Here is a 24,427-nt window from a genome sequence, read left to right as displayed (position 1 = left end):
TAGGCAGAAGGGTCCCAGCCGAAGAGAAAAAGCACAGTGGGCATCTCAAGGCCACTGAGCTGGGGAGACCTGGAGACCAAAGCTGAGATGGGCCAGCACTGGCCTCATTTCAGTTCTATTTGCAGGACAGTCCCCTCGTTACGCAGATGGCCCCAGGGTCACAGTAGAGGGGCACCTGCTTTGGCCCCGCTGTGGACTGCTGCTGGGAGCCTGACTTCCAACAGACAATCCTGCTTATCACTGTGGCTGCTCCCTGGGTCCACTCACCTAGATCCCTTCCTTTTGACCCTATTCTTGAGAAGACCCCCAGGTCCACCTAAGAGGAAGGGGGTGCTGAGAGAAAAAGACACAGCCGAACAGGCTGAGCCAAGGGGAGCAGGGGCTGTGCCCGGGGCTCAGGGGCATCACAGAGGGATGGAGGGGAACAAGGAGGCATTGCCAATCCAACAAGTCTGATTGCCAGGAACAGCAGGAACCGGGTTTCTATCACCCGCATTTCTCCTTGCCGGTGCAGAGAGCCCCATCTTCACAGCTCTATACTGAAGGATGTCTGGGTCCCTGTTGTGGTCTGGGAAGATACCAGACCCACTAACCCATACTGCCTGGCAAAAGTTGCTCACAGTCCCTTCCATTCTGCACCTGTATGTGTGTATATGTGCATGCGCGTGTGGGGGTATTATATGTGCATGTATATAGGGGGAGGTATGTGCACACATGCATGTGGAGACCATAGGACAGCCTAGGGTATCATTCTCAGGTGCCAGTCATTTTGTTTTTTCGAGGTAGAGTCTCACTCTAGCCCATGCTGACCTGGGATTCACTATGGAGTCTTAAGGTGGCCTCGAACTCACGGCGATCCTCCTACCTCTGCCTCCCGAGTGCAGTCATTATTGTTTGAGACAGGGTCTCTCGCTGGCCTGGGATCTACCAGGTATGTTAGGCTGGTTGACCAGTGAGTACCTAGCTAACATTGGGATTACCAACATGTACCACCACACCAGGGTGATTGTCAATGTGGGTTCTTGGGAATCGAACTCAGGCCCTCATGCTTGCAAGGCAAGCACTTCCCTGACTGAGCTATCTCCCCATCCCTGCACTTGGTATCGAAAGAAGTTTAAGGAGGGAGTTGTTGGGAGACAATGATGGAGAGTGGAAACAGTAGGGTCAGGGATGAAGTCGGGAACACAGGGAGAAGCTGGGACGTTAACAGAGGGGATAAGAGAGAGGAAGACACGGGGCCTGGGGGCACTATGTCATTACTGAGCACGGTGAGTTTGGCCCGCCGGGAACGCAAGGCAGCCTCTGTGGCCTGGCACTCATAGGACGCGTCATCTGAGAGCTCAGCATCTGTGATCTCCAGGTTGTACTGCCCGGCCTCCGCAGAGCCCACAACTCGGTACCGCGGCCAGGCTGCAGAAACAGAAAGGGAGAAGCCGAGGGTGAGGCCCAGTCATGGGGTTGGGACTCCCCTGTCCCTTGCCCAGGACTCTTATCATCTCCCAGAACCTCTCTGCTGCAGGACCCACATCCACCCCAGGCCAGCTCTCCTCCCTCTGTCCAGTCCTGGGCACCACGGGTGGGTAAGAACATGAGGTCAGAGACGCCGACTCTATAACGTCGGGACCGTCAAGCAGGAGGGGAGGACGGGGCATGAACAGAAGTGGGCAATGAGCAGGAGCAGATGAAATCTCCCAAGCTGTTTGCAGACAAATGTCTCTCATAATGATAGCAAAGGAAGAGGGAGGGGAGGGGCAGCCAGCGGGGAGAAGAGGCGAAGGGAGAGTGTGCGGGAGCTGAGAAATACGGGGCCTAACAGCAGACATGCGCTGACTGGGCACCTCTGCAGGGCTCAGAAGGCAGATGAAAGTCCAAGGCAGGTCAAGGCCTCAACCACACTGACCAGAATGATGAAGGATGAGGCAGGATCTGTAGGCTCCCAGAAAGATCCCCTGAACAAGAGTCCTGGCTCTCTGCAAGAGGACAGCTGAGGGGGGGGGGGCCTCTCCATGCAGTCTGCCCTGCTTTCCAGGTTCCCACCTGCCCAGCCCACACCACGGCCTGCCTCCCTCCTCCGGCAGATTCTCTCTTCTCACTCCATATCTATTGATCTCAATCTCTCCCAATTGCTTTCTCCCTTCGTCATCAACAGATCCGCCAGGCGCATCTCTTTCCCTGATAGATTGCTCCATGTAGATTCCCCCAGCCTGTACTAATACATGGAGCCACAGCAAATAATCTTAACTCCCTCAAAAATAGCAAAGCCAGAGACACGCAGCTCTCCTACTCATACCATGATAGCTAGCTCATTATCACCAAGCCTGCTCTCCCACTTGGTGTGAAACCTAAGGGTGTGCTTCTAAGGCAGATGAGCTGTGACTGTTAAATCTGTTTCACACATTGGCCAGCCACAGCCCAGAGAGTGAAGTGGTCGTCCTCAAGTCACCCAGCGGGCAGGCAGAAGAGCCGGATGAGAGCCAGGTGCTCTCACTCCTCCCCGCCGTCCTTGCTTTGGGATTTGGAAGTCAGTTCCTTGTTGCTGAATGCATCTTTATGTTTTCTTCAGCACCGACTATGTAGAATGGACTTAACAAGTACGTGCCTCAGGCTGACATTACAACAAATCTTTGGCATTTTGCCCATGCAGGAGGAACAGAGAGATATACCCCCAGGGGGCACAGATAGTTCCTGAGTGCCCCACCCTGGGGCAGCGCAAGTACTACCCATGCCTCCAGCGGGCTCCGTCTACTTCATGGAAGCTCCTTGGGTCTGCCTGCCTGGAGCTTTCTATGCAAAGGTCTGTTGCCCTCCAGCCCTCAGATGGATGTGCCTTTCTCTAGTCTGAGGAGAGGCAGAGCTTCAGGGTAAATGTGACAGATCTCAGAAGAGAAGGCCAAGAATCAGGACACAGGAAAGTAAGGGGTGGGGAGTCCAGAATCTAGCTGAGAATGGGGATGGAGGCGAGGGTGGGACGTCTGGAAGCTGGGGAGTGGAGGTGAGGGTGGGATGTCTGGATGCTGGGGAGTGGAGGCGAGGGTGGGACGTCTGGATGCTGGGGAGTGGAGGTGAGGGTGGGACGTCTGGGTGCTGGGCAGTGGAGGTGAGGGTGGGACGTCTGGATGCTGGGGAGTGGTGGTGAGGGTGGGACGTCTGGATGCTGGGGATGGATGTGAGGGTGGGACGTCTGGATGCTGTGGAGTGGAGGTGAGAGTGGGACGTCTGGATGCTGGGGATGGAGGTGAGGGTGGGATGTCTGGATGCTGGAGATGGAGTTGAGGCAGGGACATCTGGATGCTGGGGAGTGGAGAAGCCCCACACTCACGTTCTTGTTTGCCCTTTCCCTCTCCAATGCTGAGGCTCAAACTCAGGGCCTTAAACAATATAGCTAAGTGCTGTAGCATGGTAAAACCCCAGACTCGCACTCACCTTTGAGGCCCTGGCCCATGCCCAGGGCCAGTCCATCCTTGGTCCACTGCACAATCCCCGAGTAGTTGAGGAGCACACACTGGAGCACAGCTCTCTGCCCAGCAACCACCGTCTGATCAGCTGGTTCCTGGCTGAAGCGGGTCTGGGCCCCTGGCAATGCCAAAGCCAGCACTGGGTAAGGAGATGAGTGAGGACCAGCTCTGCCAGGGCCTCCCACCCCATTCTACTTGAGTGCCCACCTCTTTCCCTCAAGAAGCCTGTCACGTGCTCCCGATACTCAATTCTCCCCCCTGAGGTGCCAGGAACGGGCCTCATGTGCCCCAGGGCTCAGCAGTCATAGAAATGGAGCAGCATTACCTAAAGCCTTCGGGATGGACTTGGCCCAGGTCTCATTATGCAGCGCCGGATTATGAGGGCCAGGGAGAAAAGGAAGCTGCCCAAGGACTAGCCACTGAGAAAGCAGCAGAGCTGGAGTCAGAAAGAGAGCCCTGCTGACAAGACCCTGGGCAGCTCCTTTATGAGCCCACCCCCACTCCCACACAGGTTCCTATGTGATGTCCTGGGAGAAGATGGTTGGTGACGCCAAGCACCCCAGAACAAGCCAGTGTACATGAATACATCATCATCACCACCATAACTCCATTGCACCCCACACAAGCAAGTGTACATGAATACGTCACCATGACTGCACAACACCCCACACAAGTCAGTGTACATGAACACACCACCATGACTGCACAACACCCCACACGAGTCAGTGTACATGAATACACCACGATGACTCCACAACACCCCACACGAGTCAGTGTACATGAACACACCACCATGACTGCACAACACCCCACACGAGTCAGTGTACATGAACACACCACCATGACCGCACAACACCCCACACGAGTCAGTGTACATGAACACACCACCATGACTCCACAGCACCCCACACGAGTCAGTGTACATGAACACACAACCATGACTGCACAACACCCCACACGAGTCAGTGTACATGAACACACCACCATGACTGCACAACACCCCACACGAGTCAGTGTACATGAACACACAACCATGACTCCACAGCACCCCACACGAGTCAGTATACATGAACACACCACCATGACTGCACAACACCCCACACGAGTCAGTGTACATGAACACACCACCATGACTCCACAGCACCCCACACGAGTCAGTGTACATGAACACACCACCATGACTCCACAACACCCCACACGAGTCAGTGTATATGAACACACCACCATGACCGCACAACACCCCACACGAGTCAGTGTACATGAACACACCACCATGACTCCACAGCACCCCACACGAGTCAGTGTACATGAACACACCACCATGACTCCACAACACCTCACACGAGTCAGTGTACATGAACACACCACCATGACTGCACAACACCCCACACGAGTCAGTGTACATGAACACACCACCATGACTGCACAACACCCCACACGAGTCAGTGTACATGAACACACCACCATGACTGCACAACACCTCACACGAGTCAGTGTACATGAACACACCACCATGACTCCACAACACCCCACACGAGTCAGTGTACATGAACACACCACCATGACTCCACAACACCCCACATGAATCAGTGTACATGAACACACCACCATGACTGCACAACACCCCACACGAGCCAGTATACATGAACACACCACGATGACTCCACAACACCCCACACGAGTCAGTGTATATGAACACACCACCATGACTGCACAACACCCCACACGAGTCAGTGTATATGAACACACCACCATGACTGCACAACACCCCACACAAGTCAGTGTACATGAACACACCACCATGACTCCACAACACCCCACACGAGTCAGTGTACATGAACACACCACCATGACTGCACAACACCTCACACGAGTCAGTGTACATGAACACACCACCATGACTGCACAACACCCCACACGAGTCAGTGTACATGAACACACCACCATGACTGCACAACACCCCACACGAGTCAGTGTACATGAACACACCACCATGACCGCACAACACCCCACACGAGTCAGTGTACATGAACACACCACCATGACTGCACAACACCCCACACGAGTCAGTGTACATGAACACACCACCATGACTCCACAACACCCCACACGAGTCAGTGTACATGAACACACAACCATGACTCCACAACACCCCACACGAGTCAGTGTATATGAACACACCACCATGACTCCACAACACCCCACACGAGCCAGTATACATGAACACACCACGATGACTCCACAACACCCCACACGAGTCAGTGTACATGAACACACCACCATGACTGCACAACACCCCACACAAGTCAGTGTACATGAACACACCACCATGACCGCACAACACCCCACACGAGTCAGTGTACATGAACACACCACCATGACTGCACAACACCCCACACGAGTCAGTGTACATGAACACACCACCATGACTCCACAACACCCCACACAAGTCAGTGTACATAAACACGCCACCATGACTGCACAACACCCCACACGAGTCAGTGTACATGAACACACCACCATGACTGCACAACACCCCACACGAGTCAGTGTACATGAACACACCACGATGACTGCACAACACCCCACACGAGTCAGTGTACATGAACACACCACGATGACTGCACAACACCCCACACGAGTCAGTGTACATGAACACGCCACCATGACTGCACAACACCCCACACGAGTCAGTGTACATGAACACGCCACCATGACCGCACAACACCCCACACGAGTCAGTGTACATGAACACACCACCATGACCGCACAACACCCCACACGAGTCAGTGTACATGAACACGCCACCATGACTCCATAGTCCCTTGCCCATCACAAGCCAGCACACAGAATGCTCCACCATAATTCCACAGCCCCTCACCCCAGCATGAGCCAGCACACATGAACACACCATCATGATTCCACAGCAGACCCCGGCACAAATGAGCTCACAAGATTAAACCATGAACTGGGCATGGTGGCAGGCGCCTTTATCCCAGCACTTGTGAGGCAGAGGTAGGAGAATCGCTGTGAGTTCAAGGCCACCTTGAGACTACATAGTAAATTCCAGGTCAGCCTGAGCTAGAGTGAGACCCTACCTCCAAAAAACAAAACAAAAAAAAAGAACACAGCACCCTAATTCCACAACCTCCTCACCGCCAGCACAGCCAGTGCACATGGCTGCTATCTGGAAATGTGCCAACTGGAACCAACATGAGCCAACATATGTGCAACTTCACCAGGTACAGGCCCACAAACGTGGGTACAGAAGGGTAGATTATCCGGGCAAGCAAGCCCGACATGTTGTCGTGTGTGCACAGAAGCTTCCAGGTGAGGACATCCAAAGGCAAGAGCCCTGAACCCAATTCTTGGCGCGCCAGTCGCTCCACATCTACCCTGGACACACCCGCATGCACGCGGCCACCGTGCGCGGGATCCCGGGGAGCACGGGACTTTGTTGCACTCTCCCTCGGCTCCAGGAGCCGCACGTGGCTGCCCGGCTGGCAGCTTGGCTGGGAGCATTTGATTAGAGAACTGCAGAGTAATGGCTTTAATTGTGAAGCCTGAATGGAGCAGGGAGCTGGACTGCAGGCTCCCTCTGCCCCCACTGCTCCCACCCCCCAGCTCACTCCATCCCTGGTCAGCCTCAACGGTGGGGCAGGCCTGGGCACTGCAAACAGAAGGAGCCCCAGTACCGGGCCAGTGCTAGGCAAGTGCTCTGTCAAAAGGGGCAGCACCACATACCGGAACCCCGCTCCTCCCCTCCCCTCTCCTGCTCGTCCTCGCCCTTCTTTTCTCTCCTTTTCCTTGACTCTCCGCTTCTTCCCGAATCTGTCCTACGTTCCCTTCTTTCCGGAAGCCCTCCTAAAGGAATCCCTTGGTCCCTTAGGCAAGCCCAGCCTGCCCCATCATCCGACCCTGTTGCATCAGCTGTACCCACAGGATTTCCTGTCTGAAGCTGTCTAGGGCTTATGCCCAGGTTTTTGTTGCTGGAGATGGAAGAGGTCTTTCTCTCTTATCTGTTCCGCTGGAATGGGAATCGTTTACCCTCGCGGAGAAGTGCAGCCTCTCTCCTCCGGAGTCTCCTGGAAGTTGGACATCCACCCATTCCACCCTGGCTATGGCACACGATGTGGGGGTGGGGCCTTAAGAAGGACGTGATGGGGCCACAGGGGCCCAGTGCTTAGAATACAGGAAGCAGCCTTCTCTCTTAGTTGAGTGTGTCAGTTTAGCTTTTTGGGTCTGCAGGGGGCCAGGAAGTTAGAAAAAGGGTCACACTCTCTTGTAAGTGTCTCCCCAGTTCTGCAGTACTGACTCCCCATCCACATCTAACGAAGGAAAGGGGTAACTCACCCACATTTCCAGGGGCAAGGGTGGTTAAGTGCTGAGATCCTGGGGGAAGGGTGGGTCAGGTGAACAGTCAATGTTATTAATGCAGGCATTGTCCTCATTATTATTCAAATTTATTCATATCCTTGCGCATTTCTCTGGTGCAGCTGCGTGCTGCAAACTCTGTGCACGACTGTTTCTCCTTCTCAAGGCCCCCAGAGCCCAAGTCAAGGGCTTTTGAGAGGGGTGGTCTGTGAGCCTGGCTCGGAGACGGGATGATAGTCCCAACTTTCCCATAGGAAGCCTGAGTGCCCTGGTCACCACCCCGCTCTCTTATGACGTCTTTAGAGGATAACAGTCAGGGGCTACACCGGCAGTGAGGTGCAGCTGGTCCTGCAGTGGGCAGTAGGGGGCTGCACCTAGAGTCAGGAGCGAGGGATAGGCGACCCCAGGCATGTCTCTTCCTTAGCTGGGCCTCCACTTGCTCACTGTAAAATGATGAGCTAGACTCGACTAGCTGTGACCAAAAATCAGTAGTATCTGACTTTCTGAAGACTTCTTGATTTAGGCCTGGTTGAAGTAATTTTGGTCTGGAAACGGAATAGAGGTGATGATCAATGAAGTCTGAGAGGGAAACGAGGGAAGTCTCAGGCTTAATTCTATGGAAATAGAAAGTTCGCCTGGATTCCGTGTCTGCAGCAGACACGCCCAGTGTTCCGGGTCGAGGAGACCTGAGTGGGCTCACGATGAGGGAAGCCCCACCTCTAACTTTACCAAGTCTGGTTCTCTAAACTTTGCCTCACGAGGTGGAGGTCATTCCTCATGCTCTTGCACAGGCCTCTTGGAGGCACTAACCTCTCCTCCCTCTTTGGGGTTCATGTAGTCACCTCAGGAAAGACCTCCACGACTTATCTGCATTCCTTAGGAACCCGCCTACCCATGTCTCACGTCTCACATCTCACGTTGCACCTCTGGATGTCACAGCCCAAGCCCGATCCCCTGCATACGGCCTGAGTGCCAGGCACCTCCCAGGTGTTCTGAGGAAGGCTGAGGACCCAGTGTGAGACGCAGACACCCAAGTCCTGCCTTGTGAACTCGAGGAGGAAAAGGAGGTGGGACACAATGCGCACATCCGGGTGAGGGTTGCCACTTCAGGAGGAGGCAGAGACAAGCAGGAGTGTGGAGGGGCACAGCATGCTAACTCTAGTGGCAGAAATGACCCTGCGAGGGTAGGACTTATGAGTCTGTTGAGGGCTGGAGAGATGGCTTAGTGATTAAGGTGCTTGCCTGTAAAGCCAAAGTATCCAGGTTTGATTCCCCAGGACCCTCGTAAGCCAGATGCACAAGGTGGTACATGCATCTGGAGTTCGTTTGCAGCAGCTGGAAGCCCTGGTGTGCCCATTCTCTCACTCCCTCTCTCATAATATGTCTCTCTCTCTCAAATAAATAAATAAATAGATTTCAAAAAGAGTCCGTTGAAAAGGGGGCTGTAGGACAGTCTAGAAGATTTTGCAAGGGGTGTTTGAGGTAGGGTCTCACTCTAGCCCAGGCTGACCTGGAATTCACAATGTAATCTCAGGGTGGCCTCGAATTCATGGTGATCCTCCTACCTCTGCCTCCCCAGTGCTGGGATTAAAGTAGTGCACCCGGCTGCCTAGAAGGTTTTGATGAGGGCAGTGTGGGAGACCATGCCTGGAGGGGGCGTGGCAGCTCATTTGCTGAAAGGTAGAGGTGCTGGGAGATCCTAGTCACAAAGGAGGCACGAAGGACTGGCTTGAGTGTCAAGATGTCAACAACTCAGAACATGTGGCCTGGCAAGTGGTTTAGGGAGCGCACCTCTAAGGTCCTGGGTACACAACCTTCCGCCAGCTAAGCCCAGCGGAGTCTGCCCTGAAGGGCCAGTGACATGGGTCCCATCCTTGCGCCTGTGCCTGCATCCATTTCCAGAAATCAGAACCAGCAGCCAACAGCAATGCAGGGAACTGACAGCCAGGTGGGAGGGGCACCAGGAAGGACATGGGCACAGGCAGGAAGTACACACAGACCAGCTTCCTGCTGCAGTGTCCAAATCCACCTCTGGGTCCTACACACTTCTGCTTTGATCCTGTTCCCTCTGGGTCTTCAGACACTACCACAGGTGTAATACAGCGGACACTGTGAAGGCAGGAACGAACACACGCACACGCACACACACCCACTCCCTCCCCAGGGGAGGATGACAGAAGCACACACAATGCTGAGAAACACAGACCAAGGCAGACATCGCAGGGAGGCAGAGGATGAACAGGCTAGACAGGAGCAAGGAGGCAAGAGGAGCCTCCTGAACAAGAAAGCCCGGTGGAAAAGGCATAAACCCACGCCAGGCACCAAGAAAGGCTAATGAGACAGGTGAGTCTGTGGGCCATGCTAAGGCAGAAAGGAAAGCAGGCAGAAGAGAGCCGAGACCACGAGAAAGATCAAGAGAGGAGGCAGGGAGGTATGGGGGCTGCAGAGGGAGGCTCCAGCCTTTGCTCTGGACCGAGTTACCCACCATGAGCACCCACCTTGGGACACTTAGGGTCTCAACATTTGTAAACCACTCTGCATTTGACCCTCTGTCTTTCCCAGAAGCACTTAGACTTGGAGAGGCTCAGCCCAGGTTTCCTGGCTGGAAGACAGTAAATATGGTGAGGAGATCATAACTGGGGGAGTGAGGTGAGCCGAAAGGCCTGGTGGGTATCGAGAAAGCAGGGAATGCTGCAGAGCTCTGGACTCGCTGCAGCCCAAGAGGGGTGGAAGATGGGGAACCCTGATGCCCTACCGGCTGCCCCCGGTCTGTCTGTCTATCTTCCTTTCAGGTTAGCCCTTACCTTCACTACCACCCCAAGACACGAAGCTCTTTCAGCCTCGGACTTGGAATGGTTCCTCCACTGTTCCCCCACAGAACTGTCTCGGCTTCCGGTTACAGCACTTATCACAGCCCGCACGGGGTTGAAAGTTACCCGTGTGTGTGCTTCTGTCTCCCCCGCTTTCCTGGGAGCCCCTCAGAACACATGTGCTTTGATTTCGCTCTCTTGTTCATGCAGCCCAGGAAATGCTCCTTAAAACTAAACTCTCTCAGTTATAAGATGCTGACTATGTGCCGGGCCGACGCCTTGTGGGCTCTGCTGTACAGCAACAGTGACAACCTGCATTCCAGAGACAAGGTAGACGCGGCTGAGGATGCCGGGGAAGAGCCGGGAAGGAGATGGATGCTGCTCAAAATGTTATGACATGTGGTCGTGTTCTAGCAATACCCGAGAGTAGCCAGTCTTGTGCATGAACTGCATTCATGACCTGGGGCCCAAAGGGAGCTCTTGGTGTCCCTAAGTGTGGTCCACATGCCGCTTCTGACCTCCACTATACAACTTGGGTCCCGTCTCCATCCTGTGTAGCTGCCTGGGCAGGCAGCGCTCCTGGGGTCTGGAGCTGGCCAAGGCCCCATAGCCTGCAGAACTTGTCGCCACCAGCATGGGAGAAGTTTGAAGTAAACGTCGTCTCCTGGGTGGAGGCAACAGAGGTGCCCAAGGTCAGAACATCTATGCAGACAGACTTCAAGGGGGTTCCAGTGACTAACCCAACACCAGCCTTTAAGCCTTTTAAGGGCTGCCAACAGGAGAGCTGGGGTCAGGGAACAGCCCCTACTTCTGAAAGGTCTGCTGCATGCCCAGAGCCCCACTGGGAGTGTGCAGTGTACCTCAGCTCAACAAGCCAGGGGCAGTGTGGTGGCTTGATTCAGGTGTCCCCCATAAACTTAGGTGTTCTGAATGCTAGGTTTGCAGCTGATAGAGATTAACACCTCCTGGAGGAAGTGTATTGTTGGGATGGGCTTATGGGTGTTATAGCCAGTTTCCCCTTGCCAATGTTTGGCACACTCTCCTGTTGGTATCACCTACCTTATGTTGGCCAGGGGGTGATGTCCACCCTCTGCTCATGCCATTGCTTTCCCCTACCATAGTGGAGCTTCCCCTTGAGTCTATAAGCCAAAACAAACCCTTTTTTTCCCACAAGCTGCCTTGGTGGGGTGATTTCTGCCAGCAATGCGAACCTGACTGCCACAGGCAGTTACTGCTATCCTATGGAAACCAGGGAACCGAGACACCAAGCACCCTCCCTCCACTTGCACAGCCAGGGCGTAGTGAGGGGCCTGGCACCCCCGAGGTGGTATGAGATGTCTTGGCTGTGTCTTCTCTTCAAGACCTCCCATGCAAACACTGGCCCCAGGCCTTCCACCTCCTCTCGATGCTGTCCCCTCAGCTGGTACACTCTTACCCCTTCCTCCACCATAATGCTGGCAGCCAGAGCCAGGCCAGTCTGCGCAGAAACAGATCTTCAGTTTGAGCATGACAAGGATAGAGGCCAAAGTACCTCTCCCTTTCCCTCCCTCCCTCCTCTCGCTCTCTTTGACTCACTTTTTTGGTGGTAGGTATTAAACTTAGGGGTAGACAAGAGCTACACCTTCAGCCCTTAAAATTGAGAAGTAGGGCCGGGCATGGTGTTAATCCCAGCACTCAGGAGACACAGGCAAGAGGATCACCATGAGTTCGAGTCCACCCTGAAACTACATAGTGAATTCCAGGTCAGCCTGGGCCAGAGTGAGACCCTACCTCAAAAAACCAAACAATTAAATAAATAAATAAATAAATAAATAAATAAATAAATAAAAATTGAGAAGTCGGAAGTGGCCTCTAAATCCATGTCGGTATAGCACAGATGTGTTCACATCCAACAGCCATGTACTTTTTTTAACGGGCGCACATGGACCGCAACACCCAAACACACGACATCATTCTCCCGCCCACGTGTGCACCCTGCATGCAAGTGCACATCTGTCCCTGTGCCCATGGGCACCCGTCTGCCCTGTGTTCTGGTGCACGTGCTCTAGAAGTCATGTTCCCAGAGCCTGATCTGCCAGGCCCAGAGCCAGGAAGGACGAGGGGCCCAGCACGTGGAAGCCAGGGAGCTGAACAGTAGGAAAGGGGGGCAGTGAAGGCCAAGCCTTGTCCCCCCAGATTTATCCAAGAGCAGTAATGAACCCCCTGGGCCAGAGAAGTCCCCAAGCTCTCCACTGCAGACCAGGCTGCTGTTCAAAAGGGAACCCTTTGATTCACACCGACAGCTTTCAGATGGAACTAAATCTCCCCACACTCCACTCTCCCTCCCTCTCCTGCTCTCACATCTTCACTCTCTCCCCCCCTGACTGGACGTCCTTCCCCAACCCAGTCATTCTCCCTGTTAAGTAAAAATATATCAGCCACAGAGCCCATCACAGTGGACGGCTCTGGGAAAAGAGGATTTCAATTCTCTGGGATGGGCCAGTAGGAAGGAAAGAGAGAGGAAAAAAGACTGACACTGCCAATGGAGGGGAGGAGAGGAGATCACAGACTGGGCTGGAGCTAGTCACAGTGAGGACAGACAGGAGAAAAAGGCAGAAAGTGGCTGGCTATGCACCCCAAGATGGTCCCTCAGCCTGGCAGCTCCAGGAGCCAGGCCCTGTGCCCCTCAGTTGACTGGGCAGGAAGGGTTTGGGGCTACTGATTCTGCCCTGTTTAAGAATCTAACCTGGGAGGCCAAGAAGATCACAATTTGATAGTGCCATCTGGAGGAGCTGCAGCCCCTTCCTCTAAAAATATAGGGTTTAAGGGTCAGGATCCCTCACTGACATGCTGGGAGGGATGGTTAAGAACACATCAGGAGCTGAAAATAGAAAATGAAGACTCCAAGAGACAGAGAGAAGCTGAGGGGTACAGCTCAGCGCCGGAGCATTTGACTAAAGCTGGAGAGGTGGCTTAGCGGTTAAGGCACGTGCCTGTGAAGCCTAAAGACCCAGGTTTGATTCTCCAGGTCCCACGTAAGCCAGATGCACATGGTGGCACATGTGTCTGGAGTTTGTTTGCAGTGCCCATTCTCACACTCTCTCTCTGCCTCTAATAAAATAAATAAATAAACCTTAAAAAAAAAAAAAGACAGTCTGCGTCCCCACCTCACTCCTGCCCACCCAGTGCACTGGCTTCATCTCGCCATATAACTGCACAAGACGTCGGGGTCGAGGGGCCCCGAATGTTCCCCTCACCACCTCACTCCTTTCGGGTCTTTCTCATGGCAGGAAGAGGGAGTCACAGGAGAGGAACCCATCTCACCCCAGCCTTCTGGGCCACAGCAGCCCAGGGTCCATCTCTCAACCTGACAGTGCAGAGAACAGTCTAAGGGGATTTCTTCACAGGGTCCAGACAGGGTTTTACAAGCTGGCCTGTTTCCATGCATTTGCCTAGACTAGAGACTGGCCTGTCCTTGCCATGACAGGGAAATGGGGTTAAGGGTCTGGACAAGAGCAGGTAAGTCATCCTTGCACAGCCCTGACAGGGAGACGGGAGGGGCTCCCCCGCCCCCAAGCCCCAGGTGAGGAGGATCTACTCCCTCCCTTCTTTGCCACCAATCCTGTGTAGCTCCGGAAGAGTTCACACCACTCCCCTGGCTCAGGTTCCTTAAACTGTGAGGAGAAGGAGCCTAGAGTGACTTGCCCTGGAGGCCTTCTGACTCTGAGGTGCGAAGATTCCACCCTATCACCTGCTAGCCTAGGGCTCTGCCTGAGTTTGAGGTTATTCCTCATGACAGCCCATGCCCTCAGGGTGAAGGGGCCAGTTCTGTCTCCTCCACAACAGAGCACCAAGGGAGGTCTGTAATAACTAGACAATGGCTGAGGGCCTGGATAGGATACCCAGCTCAGAGGCCATTCTTGCTTTTGTCTGTAAGGAAGTCCCAGAGTTCTTTACACACTCTTCTCCCTCCAAGGCTCACGGTGAGTGAATGGAGAGAGATGGAGGGGGGCAAGCCTCAGTCTCTGAGGCTACCTGCCAGCTCAGGCCCACTCATAGACTTTGCATTCCAACTGAAAAAAAAGGCTGGCAGATATGGCTGGTAACACTGTAGTTTTGGCCTCTAGTCTCCAGGCACTTGGGCCAAACCTGATTTGACAGTCCTACGCAAATATGATCTAGATGGCAGGATACCCTGATAATGTTCTGTGTAAAGTACAATGACATGGTAAGTCCAAGTGGGTTTGGCTATTACAGGTATGGAAGATCAAAGCAGGAAGGGGATGGTAGGGCTTGTGGATGGTTCTGCCAAAAAACGGGGCAGGGGTCTATCTGGTTTCAGTGGGCAAGGCAAGAGAGGAAGCAGGTGGAAAGTGAGGACTTAGCTCAGACAGGAGACTGGCTAAGAAGGGGGCGGGGAGAGGAAAAGAAAAGAGGGGGAAGAGGAGGAAGGGGAAACTGGGGATAGAGCCAAAATGGCTACATGAGAGGAGGGAGGATGGACACAGAAAGAAGGAGGTCTCTGCTCTCAATCCCACCTGGGTGTACGTGTACACATGCACACACACACACATACACACACACACAGAGGAAGGGAGACTCGAGAATAAAATGCAGAAGGCTATCTGAGAGAGGACATGAGAATAGCCATGGTGGCAGAGAAGTCCGAGGGAAGAAACTGGAGAAGGTGAAACTGTCCTGGCAGAAATGAAGATGTTCTTGGGAGACCTCGGTGCCCATCTCTTCGGCCATCAGACTAGCAAACAATGAGCTCCCAGAAATTGGGATTTCCTCAGGAATCACATGCTGCAAGAAGGAAAAGGGCTTTCCTCTCCTCTCCTCTCCTCTCCTCTCCTCTCCTCTCCTCTCCTCTCCTCTCCTCTTCTCTCTTCCTCCTCCTCCTCTCCTCTCCTCTCCGCCTCATCTCCTCTCCTCTCCACCTCCTCTCCTCTCCTCTCTTCCTCCTCCTCTCCTCTCCTCTTTTCCTCTCCTCTCCTCCTCATCTCCTCTCCTCTCCTCTCCTCTCCTCTTCTCTCTTCCTCCTCCTCCTCTCCTCTCCTCTCCGCCTCATCTCCTCTCCTCTCCACCTCCTCTCCTCTTCTCTCTTCCTCCTCCTCTCCTCTCCTCTTTTCCTCTCCTCTCCTCCTCATCTCCACTCCTTTCTCCTCCCCTCTCCTTTCTCCCCCCCCTTCTCTTCTCCTCTCTTTTCCTGGTGACAACCTGGAGAAACCTGTACTCCCTGAAAAATAGCGTAAGAGAGACTGGAGCTAAGACTATGATGATGATGTGTGGGGCCACACTGTAACCAGGACCGCCTAGTTATGCCTACCTCTTAGCCTCTATTTAAACCTGAACCTAATGTTAGGACACCGCCCCCCAAGATGGACTTGAGATAGGAGAGATGGACTTGAAGTAGGGGAGATGGGTTTGAGGTGGGGGCGGGTCACTAAAGCTCTCTGTTCCCCTTCCCAGTGTGGTCACATTGAATAACTCTGCTTTTCACTATTACTTATCTGTTTCATTGGTCTATTGAGGGTTGGGGGTGGCAGGTTAACATGTTAGCACTGAGAGGCCCAGGCTCTGACTACCCAGGGAGGGGCACCAAAGGGCAGAGGCGCAGGGCACACAGCATGGTTGCGGGGCTGGGTGGCTTCCTCCCTCCTGCCTCCTTCAGGTCAGATTAAAAAGAAGCAAACCCTTGAGCATTGGAAGTGATTTTTGAAAGGATTAGAGAAGGAGGGGAGAAGAAAACGGTGGCCCTTTTCTGATACAATTTCTAAGACCACCGTGGGCAGGTCCACACCTCGAGTCTCCTCAGGGGGGCTCCAAGCCTAGCTCTGCAGGCATTTACCACCTATTTCCTGCCTTCTTGGCCCTGCCTGGGCACACAGACCCTTTCCTGGGCCTGATCCCATTCCCCCCTCCTCCACGGAGGCCACTCCCTCCAGCCCATGGGCACACCAGGTGCCAGCTCTGCTCTGAAAGCCTCCCTCGGCCTGTTTGAACATTCTTAGTTACTGTTGTTATGAACACAGCTTCAAAGCACTTTGACAACAGCCAGAATGGTACCTCTGAGTTCTCCCAACAGCCTCAAAGCTTTGGAGGAAACAAAGGCTGGGCCACTCCAAAGAGGTGTCCTGGCACTTTCAGAGCAGTCCTCAGAAGAAAACCGCGCTGACTCAGAGACCCAGAAAGGACAGACAACAGGCTCTCCTTCCCCCAGGAGCTGAACAAGCCAGAGGGGAATCCTGGTCTTCGGAGACCAGGCGGGCTCCTGAGGGTGCTTCTGCTTCTGAGCTTAATGGGGTTTAGTACATGCACCTGAGTCGATCTGCTCCAGCAGTTACTCTCACCCAGAACCTGCCACCCGTCTCCGCAGATGCATTTGCAGATGCCTGTAGCCCTTTGAGGGACCATCTGAGTCTAGCATTCGTGAGCAGGAGAAGCAACCCAACCAGTTTGGGAGGGCGTGGGCCCCGATGGGCACCTGTCACACCAGCACCTGGCTCTCCACTAGCACTGCTGGGAAAGGGTGTCATGACAGCTAAATTGTGTACCCCCAGAACCCATGACTGCACCTTCTACACGAGCCCCACATTCATGACTGTAGATCCTAGAGAGCAAACCTTTTTACATAAAAACTTCCGGTTGTTGTTTGTTTTGTTTCATTCTGATGTAGATTTTACTAAGTTGCCCCAGGCAGGCCTTGAATTTTCTTTTCTTTAAAAAAATTTATTTATATTTGTTCATTTATTTGGTAGAGAAAGGAGGAGGGAGGGAGGGGGAGAGAGAGAGAGAATGGGTGCGCCAGAGCCTCCAGCCAGTGCAAACAAACTCCAGACACATGCGCCCCCTTTTGCATCTGGCTAATGTGGGTCCTGGGTAATTGAACCTGGGTCCTTTGGCTTTGCAGGCAAATGCCGTAACTGCTAAGCCAACCCTCCAGCCCTGTGTTCTTCTTTATTTGGACATAAACAATCAAATAATCAATTCATGATATCTCATAAAACTAGGCTTGAAGTTTAAAAGAAAGGAATTCTGAACAGAGGCAGCTGAAAGGAAAAGAACAGGTAAAAATGGTCTAAGAGCCTTGTCCCATGGTAATGAACCATAAGACTTGAACTGGGTAATGATGGCATTCAAACACAATCAAGTCCCATCAGGATTTAGACCTATTAACTATTTTACTCAGGCTGTTTATCCAGATGATGGAGATGGAAAGCCCCAGCGGCGATGATGTACCCAAACCGTGCTTCTTCTGAAATGACGGGCACAGCAGTGCCTTGCAGACCATGGGTACTCAGTAAATGCTTGTGTTGGGTCAGCTGCATTAATGATTCATGGATAAGACAGAGAAAGTCCCATCAATTCAGTAAGCATTTATTCAGCAAACAAATACTTAATGAGTACCTACTACACACCAGGCGTTGTCCTGGGTCCTGGGACGCAAAGGGAGACATCCCAGACCCACCCTCCCCGGTTGATATTCCTGAGTATCCCAGCATGACAGTGTAATGAAGTGAGATGCGGAAAAGCACCTGAGGTCACGGAAGAACCCTAGAGGAAGTGAGGTCTGCGAGCGATGTGTAGGAATTATCCCAGGCACCAGGGAGCGAAGGGAGGAGAGCATCCTCGGGAGACAGAAGGCATGGGCAGCAGCGTGAGGCTGGGAAATACAGTCTTCCAGGATCCTAGAAACAGCTCAGCCTGGCTAGTGTCCCAGGAGCCAGACACTCACTTAGCAGATGGGCAGCTGGACACATGGAAGTGTCGCAGTCCTGCCATTCTGCCAGGGGTCGATCAAGTAAAGAATGACCAGTTAAGGGCTGAGAAGTCCTTCCCCCTCCATGCTCTGCAGTACTGATCAAGGCTGAGGAGATGGAATCGGGGTGGGCCTGGCAGGGATGGCGAGACGGTCACCTCTGTCACTGTGAACATAAGCATCCAGTTCTTAGCTATCAGGTTCCTCCAGCTTGTTGAAGGAATGCCATTCTATCATGTGTCTGACTTCCAAACTGATCTTCCTTTAAGCTAACACCCATGTCTTGTTGGCCATAAGAGCTCTAATTCTAGGCCTTTTCTGTAGACACGCAGGTGACCTTGCTTGGTCCACAGCAAACATTCAATAAATACACATGTGTGGATGAGAATTGCATTAAACCCAAAGGAAAGGGCTTCCAGAGCTAGAGGCCTGGGGGAAGGGCCTTCTAGACAAAGGGGACAACACGATCCAAGACACAGAGACATGAAAGTTCAGCGGACACTTGTCAGTGCCTGGGATTCTGGCACATAAAGAGATTGCCACCAAGATCACACAGCTTCAAACACCACTTTCTCTTTCAGGGCATTCCTCAGTCTCTGCCCTTTAGACACTTTTGTGCTACTGAGGGAGAATGGACATAGACAAAAGACAGAGGGACTGCAGGGATGGCTTTGCAGTTAAGGCGCTTGCCTGCAAAGCCAAAAGACTGAGGGTCAATTCCCCAGGACCCACGTAAGGCAGGATGCACAAGGTGGGGCATGCATCTGGAGTTTGTTTGCAATGACTTGGGGCTCCCATTCTCTCTATCTGTATCTGCTTCTTTCTTCCCCCCTCTCCCCACCCAATAAAATAAATAAAAACACAGAGGTCCAGACTCAAAAAGGCAAAAGTTGGGGGAGGGTCTGGAGAGATTGCTCAGTGGTATAGTTGCTTGCTTAAAAGCCTGATGGCCTGGGTTTGATTCCCCAATAGCCACATAAAGCCAGATGCACAGAGCAGTGGATGCCTCTGGAGTTCCTTTGCAAAAGCAAGAGGCCCTGGCCACCCATTCATTCATATTCTCTCTCTCTCTCCCTCTGTTTGCAAATAAATAATAAAAAGTTGGGCTGGAGAGATGGCTTAGCAGTTAAGGCACTTGCCTACAAAACCTAAGGACCCCGGTTCGATTCTCCAGGTCCCACGTAAGCCAGATGCACATAGTGATGCGTGCTTCTGGAGTTCATTTGCAGTGGCTAGAGGCCCTGGTGCGCCCATTCCCTCTCTCTAATAAATAATAAATAAAAATCAAACCTTAAAAATATTAATAAAAAAAGGTGAAAGTGACACAGGGCCAACACAGTAAGACTTGGGCCGGGTTCAAGGGGACTGAGAGGGCCGCACCTGTGTGTGGGTGCAGGGGTGCTGGTGTGCATCCCCAAGCTAGCAGAGCACACATGTCGTGCACCTCTAGATACACATACGTACAAGAGCCAATACTCAGTCCCCAAAAGAGAGAACAGGGCATATCTCCCCATAACCAGGACACGCTAGGTCTTCCAAATTAATCTCTATTAGAAAGATTTCCTGCCAAGGCGCTTCTTTCTTGAAGCCCCAGGTTGGGGTCATCTGGATCAATCCTGCGTGAAGTAAAAGCAGGGTCTAGTGGCTGCGGCATCGACCCATCTCACTCCACTCATCTCACACGGAGCGGGGGGCAAAGAATGTTAATTTGCTGAGGGAACCTGCAGTGGGGCCCCAGGATCAGCTGCTGGGGAGCAGGCTCTCAGAATGGCAGCACCAAGAGAGGACAGAGACAGGCCTCAGGGTTGATGAGCCACATGGGGGGCTCCACCTTCTGTGGCTGCTGGTCTTCCTTGTTTTGCTTGCTTTGGCTTGCTTGTCACATGGAACACAAGTGTCCCGGGAGCAAATGACAACCAAGAGGGCCTAATCCATTTGTCTTACCACTCTCCACAGTTTATAGGATGTTGGTGGGACATGGTGACTACCAACTTTGGGTTTATAGCAAGTTTCTCTGTGGACTTTTCTTTTAAAAATTTTATATATATATATATATATATACATATTATTTTATACATACATATATATACATTATATATGTATGTATGTATATTATATATATGTATGTATGTATAAAATAATATATGTGAGAGAGAGAAGCAGATATATAGAGAATGGGCACACCAGGGCCTCCAGCCACTACAAACAAACTCCAGACACATGAGTCACACTGTGCATCTGGCTTATGTGGGCCCTGGAGAATCGAACCAGGGTCCTTGGGCTTTGCAAGCAAGCGCCTTAACCACTAAGCCATCTCCCCAGCCCTCTGTGGACTTTTCTACACTCTCTTCCAGCCTGCGTGCACTGGTGTTCCTTCAACTTCCCCTCTTGAAAGCAGTCTTCCTAGGGAAGCGGGTTGCATTTTCTCATCCCACCCAAACCGGCCCCTCTGTCGTGAAACCTTGTCAGCTTCTTAGGCCTGCCTTCCTCAGCTGTCTACACTAAAAACTCCGCTGCTCTGGGGCGGAGGCTGGCGGGGGGTGGGGCGCACACAGCCCTGGTCACTCGTCTCTGTCCTGGGTCAGGAAATCTCCCCTCTCAGGACAGACCCCAGAGGAGAAGCCAGAAGCAGGTTGCGATGAAGGTCTGCACCAGAGCTTCACAGGAGGCTACAGAGATGGGGCCTGTGACAGAGAAGACACAAACATCGGGGACGGACGGGCCACTGCAGCTTTGTTCCTCAAGCTTGTTCTCTGCATCTCATACCTTCCCCCCTCCCTTCATTCCTTTCTTGATTGCTCCGGGGTGGGGGAAGGGTCTCCTCTTCCTTTTCCTCCATCGTCCCTGCTCCCTGTAATAACCTAGTGATTTCTCATTTAGCTGCCCAGCCCTCTGCATGGCGAGGCTCCTTTGATTACTTGTGACACCAAATCTCACAACAAATTTAGCACCTTGTTTCCTAGATGAGCCAATATTCCCTCTCGATGATCCCTCCAAGCAAGGGAGAAGGCGCTGTGCATGCCAACGAGCATCCTACGCCTTCCCCGACATCGGAGTCAATCAAGCTTATGGTCTTCAGGTGGATGGATGGATGAATGATGGGTTCTCGTGGGAAAACGGGAGGGCTCTGAGAGCAAAGGAAGGACTGAGGGAGGGAAGGGAAGGCAAAGGGAGGGTGAAAAGCAGGCCCTTACGTGAGCCGCAGCTCTCCGAGATGGAAGGTGGGGGCATTCTGATGTTGGCTGCGTGAGTTCTGGTCCTTTTCCAACACATTCCTGAAATTGCTGCTTTTCATCCAGCCAACCCCCATGCTCTGGGCTTGCTGGAGCCCCCCACTCCTCCTGTTTGAGCCCCCACCCCAGCATTCCTCCACACCAGTATCCTTTGGAAAGGACAGTTCCAAGCAGAACCGCGTGCTCTGGGCCCCATCCCACGTGAGTGATGAGGAAAGGGATGGAGCATCTCCCAGCCTCAAGGGCAGTGCGGATGGCTGGGGTGGAAGGGTGCTCTGGAGGGAGTGAGCAGGGGCGGACGGGACAGGCAGACGGAAGCAGCAGAGCAGAGGACTTCCACGGGCGGGAAGCAAGATGAAAGGTGGAAGAGGGAGGGAATGAGAACAAAGTGCTGCTTAAAAGGCAGGAGTGGAGACTAAGACCAGCTCCCAAACACATGGCGAAAACTCAAAGACAGAAGGATCTACCTAAGTCAAAAATAGAACTGTGTGAGCCAAGGACTGCAAGGGGCAGTGGTGAAGGAGGGAGGAAGAAGGCGATGGGTGATCCTAGAGACCATAAGCAAGGAGGAACAAGGAGGGGCAAGGGTCAGGAGGCCTCAGCACCCACTCCAGAAATGCAGACTCCCTGCCGGAGGAGGAGAGGGGAGAGAGGGAAAGAGGATTAGCACTAGGAGAGGTGGCAGATGGTTGCTGTCATTAGAGGGATTCTAGTAAGCCTGGGAAGCCTTAGAGAGCACAGACAAGCTTGGGTGAGTAGAAGGAGAGAATTAAGCAGAGCTTGGAGGAAGGAGGAACTCACACAGAAACTTCACCGCCGCTGCCTTCATGGCTGCGTATCTATCCTCACCCTCATTCCTGCTTCAATCTTTACCGTTAATCCAACCTCGGTCCCAACACTAATTCAACCTCAAGCCAACCCAATCATAGCAACCTTGAATCTTAAGTAGAACATGAGTGTCTTAAACGCAAGACATCTCGAGTCCCTTCAGTGCCTGGGACAGCCCGAGTGACCAACAGATGTGTCCCACTGGGACCCTAGGTCCCAAGTCCGTATTCACCAGCCCTGCGGGCCATGGGCTCACCCTCTTGCTTGCCCCACATCAAGGCCCGTACCGATCACCAGTCAATTCAAGATTCCAGCTCTTCTCTTAGGGTTTCCCACCCTAATCACAAAGATATCTCCAATTTCATCACAACCTAACTCTGATCCAAGCTTCTGCCTGTTCCCAAGACATCCAAATGGACCCTCAGAATTCTTGAGGCCATCAAGGGCAGAGACAAACAGAAGGTGTCAGTTCACCAAGTTGGTCGCATCATAGTGACCAGCCCTCAGCCCCCAGGCTAGCGTGGGTGCTCACTGTCCTAGTGGCTAAGTCCTAGAAATGGGGACCTGATGGGGGGCAGGGGCTGGTCCAAAGCTGTGAGGAGACTATAGCGCGTGCAGCACAGGCGTGCGGAGGCAAGTCTGAGCGGGAGAACTCTGCCAGTGACCACGAATGGGCTCCAGCCGAAGCGATGGATGATGTCAGTGTCTGTCTCCATATTTTGGGCAGAAGCCCGACCCTCTTGCCCGGCACTTGGAAGCAGAAGTGCTTTATAGGGTGCTGGCGGGAGGGCTGTGGTGGGGAGGGTGCTGTGCATGGTGCCAGCTGATCTGGAATCTCTTTCCACCTGATTCGAGGAGCAGAGACAGCTCCTGAGCCCTGCCCCGCCCAACACCTCTTAGGACCTGTCTTCTCGCTGTGGCACCTGAAAAAGGAGTCAAGCATTACGTTCAGCTCTTCTCTCAGCCAAATCTGATGATGGGGTGTGTGATAGATGCACAGGAGTTGGTCCCCCAGCTCAGGGAGTGAGAGGACAGAATTAGCCTGTCACTCTTTCCCCAGGGGATGACGTATCAGGTCCCAGATGTCTGGAACATGCATGCCTAAGAGGTATCTACCTAACCAAGATCCCAGAGAGACTGAAAAATCCCTTCCTACTTTCAACGGTTTCTTTTTAAAAAAAAATATTTTCATTATGCAAGGCATGGTGGCACATGCCTTTAATCCCAGCACTTGGGAGGCAGAGGTAGGAGGATCGCCGTGAGTTTGAGGACAGTCTGAGAGTACAAAGTGATCCCAGGTCATCCTGGGCTAGAGTGAGACCCTACTTGAAAAACAAAAACAATTTTTTTTTTACTTATAATTTATTCGAGTGGAAAGGGAAGGAGAAAGACTGCAGGTGTCAGGGACTATGACCACTGCAACCAAATGCAGTTACCTTTGCATTGCTAGACAAGCACGCTACACCGGAAGCAGCTTCTGGGAGGAAAGGGCTTATGAGGCTTAAAGATTCCAGGGGAAGCTTCATTGTGACGGAAGAAGGAAGAACTTGGCTCCCATCAGCATCCACAGCAGACAGAGAAAAGCCAGCACCCGTGAGCGTGAACAGCCAGAGCCCAAGCTGACTCTCCACACACCGGTAGAGCTGGACTCATATCAGTGGAGAAAGTCCTCCAGCAGGACTCGACATGCTGAGCACTTACATAGGAAGCTTAATCATAAACACTTGAGTTGGGCTAGAGAAAATTGCTCAGTGGTTAAGGGCACATGCTTGCAAAGCCTGACGTCCCAAGTTCTATTCCCCAGATCCCACTTAAAGCCATATGCACAAAGTGGCACATTCAGTTGGAGTTCATTTGCAGTGGCAAGAGGTCCTGGCATGCCCATTCTCATTCTCTGTCTCTGTCTCTCTCTTTCTCCTTATAAATAAATAAAAAATGCTTTAAAAAAAATCCCTGGGGCTAGAGAGATGGCTTAGCAGTTAAGCG

The 24,427-nt window shown here is 52.7% G+C and overlaps 1 protein-coding gene across 2 annotated transcripts in view; it reads right to left on the bottom strand.

Annotated features, from left to right (window-relative positions):
* Nucleotides 1-24,427, bottom strand: part of Kirrel1 (kirre like nephrin family adhesion molecule 1) — a 120,020-nt gene that overhangs the window by 18,910 nt on the left and 76,683 nt on the right. For both annotated transcript variants that reach the window (XM_045137917.1, XM_004667294.2), the window contains exons 2-3: nt 3,424-3,573; nt 1,261-1,410 (exon numbers count right to left, since the gene is read on the bottom strand). In XM_045137917.1, coding sequence (XP_044993852.1) covers nt 1,261-1,410; nt 3,424-3,573 — 300 coding nt within the window. The remainder of the gene's footprint in view (nt 1-1,260; nt 1,411-3,423; nt 3,574-24,427) is intronic.

This window comes from Jaculus jaculus, chromosome 19 (assembly GCF_020740685.1).
Source record: "Jaculus jaculus isolate mJacJac1 chromosome 19, mJacJac1.mat.Y.cur, whole genome shotgun sequence".
Lineage (NCBI taxonomy): Eukaryota > Metazoa > Chordata > Mammalia > Rodentia > Dipodidae > Jaculus > Jaculus jaculus.
The sequence above is the reverse complement of the archived record's forward strand: the minus strand, read 5'-3'. Positions and strand labels throughout refer to the sequence as shown.